The sequence below is a fragment of the Carcharhinus amblyrhynchos genome, chromosome 15, assembly GCF_965287045.1.
Source record: "Carcharhinus amblyrhynchos chromosome 15, sCarAmb.v2.hapA, whole genome shotgun sequence".
NCBI lineage: Eukaryota > Metazoa > Chordata > Chondrichthyes > Carcharhiniformes > Carcharhinidae > Carcharhinus > Carcharhinus amblyrhynchos.
In genome coordinates this window covers 4,916,817-4,932,819 of record NC_137338.1, presented here as the reverse complement: position 1 = coordinate 4,932,819, position 16,003 = coordinate 4,916,817, and the positions used below count along the sequence as shown (strand labels likewise).

The following is a 16,003-nucleotide window of genomic DNA, read 5'->3' as shown; positions in this document are numbered from 1 at the left end:
TCAGCTGAGGAAGGAGCAGCGCTCTGAAAGCTCGTGATTCCAAATAAACCTGTTGGACTTTAACCTGGTGCAGTGAGGCTTCTCACAATGACTTGGAATCCACTGTTCTGTAGGGAAGAGACTTAGAAATATGAATACCATTCTGAGAGCGATGGAGGGTGGACGGGGGGGGGAGAGTAGGGAATGAGGGAATTCAGTGTGTGGGTGTGTGTCTGCATTCAGTCTGTCAGAGCCTCAAAGCGAGGTCAATCCATTAACCTCAGGTGGGATTTGCTGGTCTTGAGACTGGAAAATCTTACCCGTTGACTTTTCCAGAGATGTTTCCAGACCTGCAGCTTTCAGTATTTCCTTTTTTAAAAATTACTTTTGATGCCATTTAGCCTGGATGCCAGCAAAATCTGTTGGGATTTTCATGGCTCACCCTTGCCTCTGAGGCTCTGTCCCTGTTGCGTTTTATATTGAGACCTCATCGTGGCAGGAGAGGCCCTCATTGTCATTCACTCTGTGTCCAACTGAGGGGCCCGGTTCCACTGGCTCTCCTGCATCTGGTAAATGGGTGGGAGGCTGTGTCCTTGTCAAGGGAGCAGAATCTCAAGATTTGCAGTTAGCGTCCTAATGTGAGGAAATACAGCAACGAATTAATGTGTAGTAATCTTCCACAAATATAATCAATGAACAAATCCTCTTGTTATTTAATGATCTTCGTTGCAGAAGAATTATTGCTCCAAGGCAGTGGGGACAACTACCCTGTTTGCTTATGGGCAGCACTATGGTACAGTGGTTAGCACTGCTGCCTCACAGTGCCAGGGATCTGGGTTCAATTCTGGTCTTGGGTCACTGTCTGTGTGGACTTTGCACCTTCCCCCCGTGTCTGCTTGCGTTCCCTCCAGGTGCTCCAGTTTCCTTGTACAGTCCAAAGATGTGTGGGTTAGGCCACGCTAAATTGACCCTAGTGTGAGGGAGATTAGCAGGGTAAATATGCGGGGTTACCTAAATGGGGCCTGGGTGGGATCGTGGTTGGTGCAGACTCGAAGGGCTGAATAGCCTCCTTCTACAGAGTAGGGGTTCTATTACTCTATGAAAATAGTGAGCCCAGAAAGTTTCACATCCACCTGAGGTCATGGGCAGGGCCTCAATTAAACATTTCATCCAAAAGCTGGCATCTCTATCAATGCGGCATTTCTTCAGTATTGTACTGAGTTTCAGCATGGAGCTCGTATTTGAACCTCTGGAGTAAAAGTTGCTCTAAGAAGGGAAATATCATGTCAGCTGCAGCTCTGTGTTCTCACTTCAGACACAGAACGATGTGATTCTAGAGAATTTGAACCCACAACGTTTCACGATTGAAGTGTGAACACTGTCCACCTTACCACAGAAAACATGACTTACCCATTCGAATCTAACTGAATCCAGCAAGATATTGTCAATTAGCAGATGTGGCACCCGTTATCAGGTTGTGGTGGGACTACCTTTCTGCTATCTGTTGAAGAGCACAATGCTTGTGGCCTAACTGTCTTGCACTGACTCAAAGCCATGTTTAAAGTTCAGCGAGTTTGACCTTGGGCGCTACCTTAAGGCAACAATGCACCAGAGACTAAGAGAGAGCAGGCCTTGCAATCTCATAGTTCGTTATGGATGACTGCATCCACCATCATGGCCTGTGGGAACCTGGTGACACTTACACCCAAAAGGAAACCTCCCGAAATGAAGGCTGGGGCTGAGGGGAATGAGGCAAAGGTTAGGAGGAAGGATTGAAGGATATGGAAGGGTGAAAGTAGAGAGGCAAGATTGAGGGAGATAAGGAGAAGATGGGCAGGCAAAATTAAGAGAAACGGAGAGAAGGTGGGTAAGATTGAAGGAGAACGGGAAAAGGTGGGGAGGTAAGGTTGAAGCAGAAGAGGAGAAGGTGGAGAGGTATGAGGAGTGTAGTGAGAAGGTGGTGAAGGCCAAGAACCTCAGGCATGGCAATACCACCTTCGTATATTTCAGTGTTCTCTGGGACTTGGCAAAATCTAAGCACCCAAACACTCAACCATGTGTCTCCCATACAAGAGCTTTATTTAATGATCTCTTCCTAGTTACTGGTAAGCAGGTCATGACGGATAAATAGAATGATAATTCTATACTTCTGTGTTACAGTTCTAAGTGAAGAGGAAGAGAAAAATGATGTTCTAACAGCGGACCAACCCTCTGACCTGAAGCTGGAACAAGCACACTTGGTGAATTGTCCCAGGGACTCTGGCTGTTACGCTACATCCGAAATCTCAGACAACGGCAAAGAAGACTTGGATTTGGAGAATTTGCCAGAAATGGTTCGGCGTGTTTCTCTTGATGAATAATTGCCGTGGGAGTAATCAAGTTGTACAGTTTGGAGTCATACACTCGGAGCCTATGGATGTTTGAGAGTTTTCAGTGCATTGACACCTACAGACTCACATTGACACAATGGTTTCCTTTATTTAATCTGAAGCTACACGAGAAAGCAATGGGCACAGTTTTGGATTCGCCCTGTGATCTTCCAAAAAGCAGGGAGCACCTGGTAAAGAACGTGTTGATTATCGCAACTCAACCGGCCAAATTTTCCCATGAACATTGGTGACCTGAGGTCAGGGGTCATTTCCATGTTGTGAACATGCCTGAGGCTAAACTTTGCGGGTGTGGCCAACAAGCACACCGCCTTTCCAATGTCCACTTAGCACATGATGGAAGTGCGACACTGATGATGGGCAATCGCTCGCACCCAGAACTGTCCGCTGAGTCCATCTGCAGGCAAAACGCATGGATATTGCAGGTGGACTGCCCAAGGGCTGATAATATGGATCTTCAAAGTGACCACTGCCTACATCACAACCTCTCACTGTGACCAGTAAGTGAGCTGGCGACAAAACAAGGATCCCATTCACCTAAATTCAACCCCATCTAAAAACTGTTGCCAATTGTCTCCCTCTATTGACTTCACAGCTCTATCGGGCGTGTAACCGACATCTCCCTGTAGCCACCTCGGAGAGTATTCAGAGGATGCCAGGAAATGTTGGGGAGCCGCCCTAAAGATTTTTTTCTCTTAAGTTTCCCAGTCCTAGCTGCTTACAAAGCTGCCTCAAGTTTTGCTGACAAAGCTCAGCCCAATAAACCCCCTGTGTTTTTTGACTTGTACATAATAGAGAAGGGTGAATCGGATAAGCACTTGAAGGAGAAACATTTGTGGGAATATAAGGAAAAGAGAGTGGACTTTGTTGGTCAAGGAACCGCCAGAACCAAAGTGGGCCCAGTAACCATCTTCTGCAAGATGGTTACTCAGGCTAAGATCACTCCTTGACTAGAACGGATAAATCAATGTTAACGCAATGATCAGCTCAACAAATGGACTGCATCGGTGACAGAGTGGAACAGTTTAGGGGTTTGATGGGTTCCAAATTTGGATGACTTGCTGACTAAGCTGTACTTTCAATGGATCTGCATTTAAAGAAGCTGAACTCCCCGGCAGTGAAAGTGTTCATCTGTTCTGTGCCTCTCACCACCAGCTACAGCACAATGGGTGGCAGGAACATCTATCTCCGCCATTCTTGTTCTCTACACCATACCCAAAATGTTGAGCATGGAAGTACATTTTACCGACCTTGCCAGCTTGATGGATTACTTCAGGTTTTCTTTTGCCCAACTAGGGTCAAAATGTGAAAGGACCATTGACAAATGGGAATGGCCATTTGGTGAACTATGTGGAAGTGGATGGCCTTTGAGCATCCAGATTGTAATCATTGCTTTCGAGGGAAAGATATTTGATTGATTTCCATTTGATTAAAGCACCATAAGTATAGGCGACTAAGTGATGCTGTGATAGCATGCCTACGACTCAACCAGAAGGGTCCAGATTTGAGTCCAATGCCAAGACTTGTTGGCCGCGGAAGGAGCATTTGTAACCCATTCACAATATGGTCAACGGGTTGGCACTCAGCTTGGGAATCCTTCCACCATTTCCCCTACTATTCCCCAAAGGGTAGGGGCGGGAGGATACTTCTGAAAAAAAACATACGTTATTCCAGAGCCAGTCTTTTGTGGTCATGGGAATAGTGTTGCCAGCAATAGTCAGATGTATTCCACTAAATGTAGGTTTCCGCCAAAGTTACTGGTAGAAAATCTTCAAAATATCGGGAAAAATTTGACCTCAGAGAATATAAATGTGTGGTGAGAGTTCAATATTTTCCCACTGTGAAACAAGCTTTTGTGTTTGTATGTATGGGTATGACTAATTTAGTTAGTTTGAAGATAGTTAGACTGCATGACATAAAAAGGGTTTAGGTGTGATGTTCAGTGTTTTGAAGTGGAAATTGAACACGGCTAAAATGAGAATGGCGAGCAGCTGAAATGTAAATTTGCAGTAGGAAGATAAGGGAAGTGATTCATAGTTAACTTTTATATTTCAAAAAGGACATATATGCAATTGAAGGAGATTGTAAATGAAGTAAAGCGAAGTATTAAGTGTTGTGTTTACCGAAAAGTAAATAGTGCCGTGAGAGTGCTACAAACTCTGGGAAAAGGAACCTCTAAAGGAGGGTAAAATAACAGAGTTAAGGATGAGAGAGAGAAAGAGAGGTGGAAGACTGTATCACTAGTGTGGTTTTGAGGCCCTCAAGCAGCAAGCGCTGGTAGCAAACTTGTGAATAATAACTGCCATCACTTTCAGAAGAAAGTGTTTGCATCTGCAAAGTTTTGAGACAAGCTTTGATCCTAGTATTGCATGAGGAAGAGAGAGAGAAGCTTATGTAAGACTTCTCCTGTAGCAACAATAAATTTGTGGTAATGTTACTGGTATTTTTTAGATTAAAATCTATCATGACCATTCCCTAATAGGGATGCTTAGCTCTGAATTAATTCAGCAGAAACCTTTTTTAGGAAATGCCTGTCAAATATATTAACTACGCGAATGTAATTTTGTGTTTTTATGTTTCATTTTTTTTAAATAAACGTTTAGTTTTTAAAAAGTTCCCAAGTGGTTTAGAATTGTTTCTCCTGATTCCAGAGACCTTCTCATATTAAAAAAAAATACAATTTTAAATGGTTGTGATAGCTTGTTTAAGTTTCCCTTGGGGATTTTGGCAGTCTGGCACTTATCACCTGCCATACCATAAGAAATAGGAATAAGAGACAACTGGGCATGCATTGGGTGATAGAAATGACTTGACAAGGGTTAAGGTGAGAGGTAAGTGATCTATGTGAAGAGGAAAGGCTTGTTGAGGTTTGTCTTCCTGTTTTCAAATAGTCTAATGATATCACAGATTTTATAGAAGTAAAAAGAAATGTAGCTACTTTGGAAACACAATTATATCTTCATCCCACAGTATGTTGACACACACACAACTGGGAAAGACACAGCCTGATCCCATATACACAGCACACGTAAAGTATTGCGCAGATATACATGCAACACACGTGAAGGGTTACATGCAGGGCAACATTCCCTCCATTTTTCTTTGGAGCATGCATTTCATTTAGTTAAATGTACTGTCTCTTTAAAACCTTTTGCGCACGGGGACTGTGGATTGCTGTGCAACGACACAACTTAAGAGGAATATTTGTGCAGGTGTATGGGTATACATACATAGATACAAACATATGAACACGCATGTAAATAAGACAAATACACACATGCGGCCATCAACATTTTATACAGAGACATCAATATGTTCAACATGCAACCACTGCTCTTTTTAGTGGTAAAAAACAGGATTTTTGGTGTAACTAGCTAGGTCAGATGTGTGACTTTTAACCAGGTTACAGAAAGTCCCCGTTACTCCTTTCTGCCTTCAACACACAATTTCCATGACGATCATTCAAAACACTTGCATCAGTCCATTTCCTAAGCTTATTTTATGTGCACCTATTTATTAGATTGTTATAAGAACATAAGAAGAACATAAGAAATAGGAGCAGGAGTAGGCCATCTAGCCCTTCGAGCCTGCCCCGCCATTCAATAAGATCATGGCTGATCTGTCGTGGCTCAGTTCCACTTTCCCGCTTTCTCCCCATAACCCTTAATCCCCTCTCTCATCAAAAATCCATCAACCCGCGTCTTAAAAATATTTAGCGAGGCAGCCTCCACCACTTCAACGGGCAGAGAATTCCAGAGATTCACCACCCTTTGAGTGAAGAAGTTCCTCCTCAACTCATATTTTATCTGGATGGATTTGGCACCGTTGTTTCTGAATTTCCTGTATTTTAAGTTCTGACTCGGATTGTTCCCCCTTTGCTGTTGGATTGTACACTTTGGGGTGGAGGTGTTTGTAGGGGGTTCAGGACAGGGGTGGGTGGGGTTCTCCAATCTTGTCCGTGCCTGTCCCGCTGCCAGTGGAAACGGAAAACCTGACGTTCTGGAGGAACTGGAGAATCCCAGCCACGGGTAAGGGTGGAAGTTTCTGGTCAGGATCTTTAATGGATTTATATGAAGACATTCCACGTGTGGCTCATTGAATAAACTACACGATTTTGGAGACATTTGTAGAATGATGCATTTGCATATTAGACTAATAAAACTACCAGATAAAAATAACCATCTTGCGGTCACCAACAAATACGGTTTTCTTCACTGCATCAAACTGATTCTGACTGGAGGTTTGTTCAAAATGATACTTACTCCTAGTTGAAGGTAGGGGATAAATCTTTCATTCCTCAGGAACGTAGCAACATCCTCTTGGGTCCGTACCATCATTCAATCAGATTCTGGCAAATCTGCAACTCAACCCTCCATGGTTCTGTAACCCTGTAACATCCTTCGTCTATCAAAAATCTAGCAATCTTGGGTTCTGAGATTTTCAACTGACTCACCCAACTCCTCATTCATCCAAGACCCTAACCCGCGGCAATCGCAGCTTTAGAAATCCCAACTGATGTCAAACCTCAGCAGCTTTTTGGGGGAGAACGTTCCAGATTTCCGCTACCCTTTGTGTCAAAAATTGCTTCTTGACCTCACCCCAAACTTTAATTTGAAGACAAAACCCGTTGACTTCCTCACCAGAGGAAATATTTTTTTCTTTATCTACCCTTTTCCGTCAACTGTGCAATTCTCTAGCCCAGAGAAATGTGGAGACTCAAAATTGTTGAGTGTATTCAAGGTGGATATGTTTTTGGGTCCTTCAAGAATAGCTTGGGAATCAGGAGTTGAAGTCGAAGGCGGTGGCACAATGCCACGGTGGTTAGCACTGCTGCTTCACAGGGCCATGGACCAGGGTTCGATTCCTAGCTTGGGTGTGGAGTTTGCATGTTCTTCCTGTGTCTGCATGGGTTTCTTCCAGGTGCTCTGGTTTCCTTCCACAGTCTGAAAGACGTGCTGGTTAGGTGCATTGACTATTCTAAATTCTCCCTCAGTGTGCTCGAACAGATGCCAAAGTGTGGCAACTAGGGGATTTTTACACTAACTTCATTGCAGTGTTTAGTGTAAGCCTATTTGTGACTAATAAATAAACTTTAACTTTAAAACCAGCCCTGACTTGATGAATAGTGGAGCAGGGTCAAGGGGTTAAGTAACTTCCTCCCACTCATATTATTTTCCCACTTATGTCCTTACATTAACTCCTTTAATCACATTATATATTTCAATTATTTCACCCCTGAATCTTTCCAGTTTTTTCTGCTACATTTCCCTCTTCTTCTAAAATTGCTCCAATGTAAATCCAACTGCCAGTACGTCACATGTTGACTGTCAGGCTATCTGGCCACGGAAGGCATCACACTCAGATTTGGCTGTAGAATTCCTGGCCTAGCATTGTTGGAGTAACAGAAAATTGGAGTAAAAATGCAGAGTATGTGAACTAATCCTATCCTGGCCATTTGAGAATTTATATCCAGTTAAAAAGAGGCAATAAAAGGTGTCCTCAATGAAAATGGTCATGAAACTATTGCATCCACTCTAAAAACCCAAGTGGTTCACTAGTGCCCCTTTGGGGAAGGAAACCAACAGTCTTTACCCAATCTGGTCTGCATGTAATGCCACCTCACACAACACCAACAAACTGCATTGATTACTTAGAATATACAGCACAGAAAGAGACCATTTGGCATAACCAGTCCATTCTGGTAGTTATTCTCAACTTAAACCTCCTCCCATTTTTCTAAATTTCCCATTGTAACCCTCTATTCCCTGCTCTCTTATTCGTTTTTCTAGCCTCCCCTTAAATAGATGTAACTATTCACTTCACCCACTCTCTGTGGTAGTGAGTTCCACATTCTCACCACTCTAAGGGTAAATAATGTTTATCTGAATTCCCGATTGGATTTCTTGGTGACGGTCTAGTTCTGCTCTTCCTCTCAAGGGGAAACTATATATCCACTCTATCAAAACTTTCCACAATTTAAAATCTTTCCCCAAGATCTTTTTTCAAGAGAAAAAGAGGTGCAACTTGTCAATCATGTCCTGATATATATTGTTAAGACTCAGGCCAGTAACTCCAGGGTGTTTTGTGAAGTTAGCCTAGGCCCTGACTTTTACATTTGATTTTGGCATTAGGGTGAGCACATGGTGTTTCACTCCAGGTATGATCCAAGTGACCCACTAGGAAGCTTTTATCAAACAATGTTTGATGGGCAGCATAATGATACAGCATTTAGCACTGCTGCCTCATAGCTTCAGGACCCGGGTTCAATACCAGCCTTGGGTGACTGTGTGTGTGGAGTTTTCAATTTCTCCCTGTGTCTCCCTGGGTTTCCTCTGGATGCTCCGGTTTCCTCCCACACGGGTTAAGTGAATTGGCCAAGCTGAATTACCCCTTAGTGTCAGGGGATTAGCAGGGTAAATACATGGGGTTACAGGGATAGAGCCTGAGTGGGATTGTTGTCAGTTCTCAATGGGCTGAATGGCCTCCTTCTGCACTGTAGGGTTTCTATGATTCTCTAAAGTTTATTTAAGAACACAGTTAGAATATAACAAAAAGAAAGATCAGAACTTTTACCAATTACAAGACTTAAACACAACACATTATAACTCTTAACAGCCAGCTATCTCTGTTGTTCCAATTTAAATCGATACCCCATAGACATACACCCTTCTTTAGAATTAGCACAAAGATAAGTATGCTCACCTGATGCTGGATTTTCAGCTTTTTAACACTTTTGGACAGAAGTCCAGGTAGCAATTTTCAGAGAAGGATATATCTACAAAACAGCAAAACCGTAGAGAAACAAATCCAGTCTCTGTCAGTTCCCAGTCTCCAGACCCCAGAGACAGAAATGGATACCTCTCCCTCTGCCACTTCCAAAGAACCAATTCTCATACAGCCAAATCTCCAAAAAAAAGACTTCTCTCCTGAAAGATTCCAGTCTCCAACTTCAAAGGAAGGAAACTAGAGACACTGAACTCTCAACTCCAAAAGCAGCTTCTCAGCTTGAATATATTCCATGAAAGACCAGCTTCCCCATCACGTCACCCCAATGAAGTCCCACTCTGCAAAATCCCAGGGGGAAGCAGCAGAACAGCATTAGTCCAGATTAAAAGGTTCATAAATATGCTTGGACATGATTACATGTTCAAGATAGTTCCATAAACAAACAGGAAATGATCTTTACATTACCTCAGTAAAAAAGTCTCACAACACCAGGTTAAAGTCCAACAGGTTTATTTGGAGCTCTGTTCCTTCATCAGGTGAGTGATGATGAAGGATGAAGGAGCGGCGCACTGAAAGCTCGTGATTCCAAATAAACCTGTTGAACTTTAACCTGATGTTGTGAGACTTCTTACTGTGTCCCACTCCAGTCCGACATCAGCATTTCCACATTATGGTTACCTCCGTAAGGCATGGATAACTTGTAAGATACCACAATCTAACAAAGGATAGTCTCAGGGATAACCCGAAATAACTTGTTAATTGAATTCTGCAAACTAGTGTTGCAAGGAAGTAACAGCTCTGTCAACGTCCTGTTTGATCGAAAGGTGTTGATGACAAACCAAGGATGTTGCCTAGCACGAGTGTTCATGCTTCCTGCTGGTTTAACTCTTTTCAGGTATAAATATTGTAACTATACTGTAGAATTCTTAGATTCAATAGAACCACTCCAGCAAGTCTCAAGGTGAAGGTTGGTGCTATAGTGTGGTAATGACAGTTCCCCCATTAATTGGGGTGGAGGTACCTTGCTAGACTTCATTGAAGAATAGAATGCTCGGACCGTGATAATATCCAGGCTGTTAGAATCCAGCTGAAACTTGTTAAAAAGACTTTCTGAAGCATGGTAATATTCTCTGGTGGATCAGTCCTTCAGGCCCATTTGGGTGTCACCCAAGGATTTTAAGTGATAGTCTCACAAAGGATTATAATCCACTTCAATATATCTTAATAAAACATTACCGGGCACTCACTAGTTATCAAACAAAATTTGACATTAAGCCACATAAGGTGATATTAGCGCAGGTGATTGAAAGTTTGGTCAAAGTGATAGGTTTTAATGATCTTCCTAAATGAGGAGAGAGAGGTGGAGATGCAATGGGTTTAGAGAGGGAGTTCTAGAGTTTAGGGCCCAGGCAGATGAAGGCACAACCACCAAAGTGATTGTCTCATAACTCTGAAGTCTTGCAAGCCACTCAGTTGTTAGGGCAAAAAGGCAATGAGTAAATCACACCCTGACTCCCCAAAGCCTGTCCACCATCTATGAGATACAAGTCAGCAGTGCGAGAGAATACTGTCCACTTATCTGGATGGGTGTAGCTCCAACAATACTCAAGAAGTTCGATACCATCCAGAACAAAGCCAACTTGATTGACATTCCATCCACCACCTTCAACCACTCCCTCCACCACCGATGGACAGTCTGTACCATCTACAAGATGCAATGCAGCATCCCATTAAGGTTTCTTCCACAGCACCTTCCAAGCCATTGGCTTCCACCACTTCAAGAGCAGCATACCCATAGGAACACCACCACCTGCAAGTTCCCCTACCATACTGACCTGGAAATATATCATCATTGCTTCACTGTCACTGGATCAAAATCCTGGAACTCCATCCCTAACATCACTGTGGGTATACCTACACCTCATGGACTGCAGCAGTTCAAGGAGGCAGCTCGCTACCACTCTCTCTAGGAAAATTAGGGATGAGCAATAATGCTGACCTTGCCACATTTCTTTGTGGGTCTGGAGGTAAGGACAGCAGGATAAAAATGCACAGCAATTGATGATATCCACAATCACCATGTCAAGCTCACAATGCCAGATTTCGTCAACTAAATTTAAATTTGCACAGCTGCCGTGCTGGGATTTGAACCCATATCCCCAGAAAATTAGCTTGGGTCTCTGGATCTCTCGCCCAATGATATAAGAACATAAGAACATAAGAAATAGGAGCAGGAGTAGGCCAACTAGCCCTTCGAGCCTGCCCTGCCATTCAATAAGATCATGGCTGATCTGTCGTGGCTCAGTTCCACATTCCTGCCTTCTCCCCATAACCCTTAATCCCCTCTCTTATCAAAAACCCATCAACCCGCGTCTTAAAAATATTTAGCGAGGCAGCCTCCACCACTTCAACGGGCAGAGAATTCCAGAGATTCACCACCCTTTGAGTGAAGAAGTTCCTCCTCAACTCTGTTCTAAACCGCCCCCCCTTTATCTTGAGGCTATGCCCCCTAGTCCTGCTATCCTTTCTGAGCGGGAAGAGTCTCTCCACCTCTATCCTATCCATCCCATTCATCATCTTATACGTCTCAATGAGATCTCCCCTCATTCTTCTAAACTCTAACGAGTACAAGCCTAATTTATTCAGCCTCTCCTCATAGCTCAACCCCCTCAACTCCGGTATCAGCCTAGTAAACCTCCTCTGCACTCCCTCCAAGGCCAAAATATCCTTGCGTAAGTACGGCGCCCAAAACTGCACACAGTATTCCAGCTGCAGCCTCACCAATGCCCTATACAGCCGCAGCAAGACCTCCCTACTTTTATATTCAATCCCCCTCGCGATGAAGGCCAGCATCCCATTCGCCTTTATGACCACCTGCTGCACCTGCAAGCTGGGTTTTTGCGACTCATGCACAAGGACCCCGAGGTCCCTCTGCACCGTCGCCTGCTGCAGTTTTTCTCCACGTAAGTAATAATCCTTCCTACCATTATTCCTACCAAAGTGGACCACCTCGCACTTGCCAACATTAAATTCCATTTGCCATTTCCTGGCCCATTCGCCCAGCCTATCTAGATCCTTCTGCAGACTCTCCACACCCTCCGCACAATTTGCCGTTCCCCCAATCTTGGTGTCATCAGCAAATTTCGACACCCGACACTCGGTTCCCTCCTCCAGATCATCTATATAAATGGTAAAAAGCTGAGGCCCCAGCACCGACCCCTGGGGCACTCCACTAGTCACCATCCGCCAATCCGAATAGCACCCATTGACCCCCAGTCTCTGCCTCCTATTTGACAACCAGTCCTCTATCCACGCTAACACCCTACCCCCAACTCCATGCCCCCTGATCTTCTGCAATAACCTCTTGTGAAGTACCTTGTCAAACGCCTTCTGAAAATCAAGAAAGACCACATCCACCGGCTCTCCTCTATCCACCGCCCTAGACACATCCTCATAGAACTCCAGTAAATTTGTCAGACACGACTTCCCTTTAATGAAACCGTGCTGCGTCTGCTCTATCAAGCAATTCCCTTCAAGATGCCTTGCTATTTCCTCCTTAATGACGGATTCTAACATTTTACCTACAACAGACGTTAAACTAACAGGCCTATAATTCCCCGCCTTTTGCCTGGCACCCTTCTTAAACAACGGCGTAACATTAGCCATTTTCCAATCTTCCGGCACTTCCCCGGAATCCAGCGACTTCTGGAAAATAACCACCAAGGCATCCACTATCACCTCTGCCATTTCTTTCAGGAGCCTCAGATGCATTCCATCCGGTCCTGGGGACTTGTCCACAATCAGCCCCTCCAGTCTGTCGAGCACCACCTCTCTAGTAACAGTAGTTTCATCGAGACCCTCCAGTCCTACCACCTTTCCATCGCTAACATCTGGCAAATTATTCACGTCCTCCTCCGTGAAGACAGAAACAAAAAAGTTATTCAGGACCTCAGCCATATCCCCATCCCCTACCACTAGGTCCCCTTTCTCATCCTCTAAGGGTCCAACATTCACCCTAGCCAGCCTCTTCCTTTTTATATATTTATAAAAACTCTTGCTATCCTTTTTTATATTAAGCGCTAGCCCAGCTTCATAGTTTCTCCTGCCTTTCTTTATCAACTTCTTTGTCAATCTTTGTTGACATTTAAACCTCTCCCAATCCTCTTCTCGCCCACTACTCTTAGCTACTCTAAACGCCTCCGCTTTTAATTTAACACTTTCCTTCGCGTCCTTCGTTATCCATGGCTTATTACCTCTCCTCCTACGGTCCTTTTTGACCATCGGAATAAATTTCTGCTGAGCACCAAGAAAGATCTCCTTAAAGATCCTCCACTGCTCCTCAACAGACCCTCCCTCCAACGCGCTCCCCCAGTCCACATTCGCCAATTCTTCTCTCATCCTACCGTACTCCCCTCCATTCAAACAAAGGACGTGTGTCCGGGAACCCACTTTCTCCTCCTCCATCTGCACCAGAAACTCCACCATACAATGATCACTCTCCCCAAGAGGATCCTTCACCGCAAGTTCCCTAATTCTACCCGCCTCATTACATAGCACCAGATCCAAGATAGCTCGCTCCCTCGTCGGCTCCAACACACACTGTTCCAGGGAACTATCCCGGCAGCATTCCAAGAACTCCTCCTCGAGCCCACCGCGTCCAACTTGGTATATCACAGTCTCCCCTCCCCACCCCTCGCCCCACTTCTGCAAGTTCACATTATTTCCAAATCTTTATCTCACCCCTCGTTCTCTTGTTATATTTGATTTGATTTACTATTGTCGCATGTATTAGTATATAGCGAGAAGTATTGTTTCTTGCATGCTATACAAAGAATACCATTCACAGGGAAGGAAAGGAGAGAGCGCAGAAAGTGGTATTAGTCATAGCTTGGGTGTAAAGAAAGATAAAGTTAATGCGAGGCAGGCTCATTTGACAGTTGCAGGGAAGAAGCTGTTCTTGAGTCATTGGTACATGACCCCAGACTTTTGTATCTTTTTCCCGAAGGAAGAAGGTGGAAGAGAGAATGTCTGGGGTGCGTGGGGTCCTTAATTATGCTGGCTGCTTTTCCAAGGCAGAGGGAAATGTAGACAGAGTCAATGGATGGGAGGCTGGTTTGTGTGATGGATTGGGCTACATTCACAACCTTTTGTAGTTTCTTACCATCTTAAGCAGAGCAGGAGCCCACACCAAGCTGTGATACAACCAGAAAGAATGCTTTCTATGGTGCATCTGTAAAAGTTGGTGAGAGTCGTAGCTGACATGCCAAATTTCCTTAGTCTTCTGAGAAAGTAGAGGTGTTAGCGGGCTTTGTGTCGGCATGGGGGGACCAGGACAGGTTGTTGGTGATCTGGACACCTAAAAACTTGAAGCTCTCGACCATTTCTGCTTTGTCCCCATTGTCCTCCACTGCGCTTCCTAAAGTCTACCTTTGCTAAACATGCAGTTGAAAATGTAAGAGTCTTCTTTTAAAAAAACATTTTTTTTGAAAGATTCTTTTGTGGTACATCTGGGCAAACTTTCCACTTCACAAAATGTTAGTGGTTTTCTTTCATGGCTCATATCCGGTTGGTGTGTGCGTTCATAGAGTGTTGGGTTTCATTTCAACAAAACTATGCACTTTGCAATATTGGATTCCAATTTTACCCAAACCTACCGGGAAAACACTGTCAGACAGGTCTAACTGTTTCCTTAACACATTTCAGAAGAGAGATTCAAAGAAAAGAACAGTGAGAGGAAAGGGAAAAAAGAGAAAGAGAGAAAGACGAGAAGAGAGAGAGAGAAAGACAACGCTAAAGAAAGAATTTGCATTTGATAGGTGAGTAATACAGTGCTGATATCACGAGGTTAAAATACCTATGAAATGACTTTGGGCCCTGACAATTTTCCTGCAATAATACTAACGGCTTGTGTTTCTGAACTATCCGAGCTGTTCCAGTGCTGCTACAACACTGGCATCCACTCAACAATGTCTAAAGTTGCCTAGGCAAGCCCTGTACACCATAAAGAACAAATCCATCCCAGCCAATTACAACCCCATCAGAACATTCTTGATCAAAGTGATGGAAGGTATCTCCAATATTGACACTTGCCCAGCAATAATCTTATTGGGTTCCACCAGGATCACTCAGTTCCTGACCTCTTTACAACCTTGGTTTAAACATGGACGAAAGAACTGAGTTCCAGAGGTGAGGTGAGAGTGGCTGCCCTTGACATCAAGGCAGCAGTTGACTGCGTTTGGCATCAAGGTGCCTGAGCAAAACTGGAGTCAATGTGAATTGTGTGTGGGGGGAATCTCTGTTAGTCATACCTAGTATGAAGGAATATGGTTGTGGGAGGTCAGTCTATCAACTCTAGGACATCAGTGCAGGAGTTCCTCAGAGTAGTGTCCTAGGTCCAAACATCTTCAGCTGCTTCACCAATGACCTCTCTTCCATTATAAGGTCAGAAGTGGAGATGTTTGCTGATTATTGTCGTCTATTAAATACCATTTGTGTCTCTGCCAATACTGAAGCAGCCTGTGGTTGCTTGCAGCAGGACCTAGACAATATCCAGGTTTGCATTAACAAGTGACAAGTAACATTCGTGCCACATAAGTGGCCATCAATGGCCATCTCCAACAAGAGAGGATCTAACCATCTCCCCATGACTTTCAATGCCATTTCCGTTGGTGAAGACCCCACTGTCAATATCTTAAGAACAAAGACCAACACAGCACAGGAAACAGGCCCTTCGGCCCAACAAGCCCACGCTGCTATTTTAACATTGTGAGTGCCCTCTTCTACCTATGACCTTTATCTACGCCTATTGGACTCCACAGTAAAGGAACCATAACCAGATTGAGGGACGACTAATTTAGGGACAATTTGTTAACACCAATCAGCCTAAGAGCACGTTTTTGGGGTGTGGGAGG

At 44.0% G+C, this 16,003-nt stretch overlaps 1 protein-coding gene across 5 annotated transcripts in view; it reads left to right on the top strand.

Moving 5' to 3' along the window:
• The window catches only part of LOC145353040 (SAM domain-containing protein SAMSN-1-like), a 114,327-nt gene extending 109,345 nt beyond the window's left edge, over window positions 1-4,982 (top strand). For all 5 annotated transcript variants that reach the window (XM_080203363.1, XM_080203362.1, XM_080203364.1 and 2 more), the window contains one exon: window positions 2,140-4,982. In XM_080203363.1, coding sequence (XP_080059489.1) covers window positions 2,140-2,339 — 200 coding nt within the window. In that variant the 3' untranslated portion in view covers window positions 2,340-4,982. The remainder of the gene's footprint in view (window positions 1-2,139) is intronic.
• The last annotated feature ends 11,021 nt before the right edge of the window (window positions 4,983-16,003 follow it).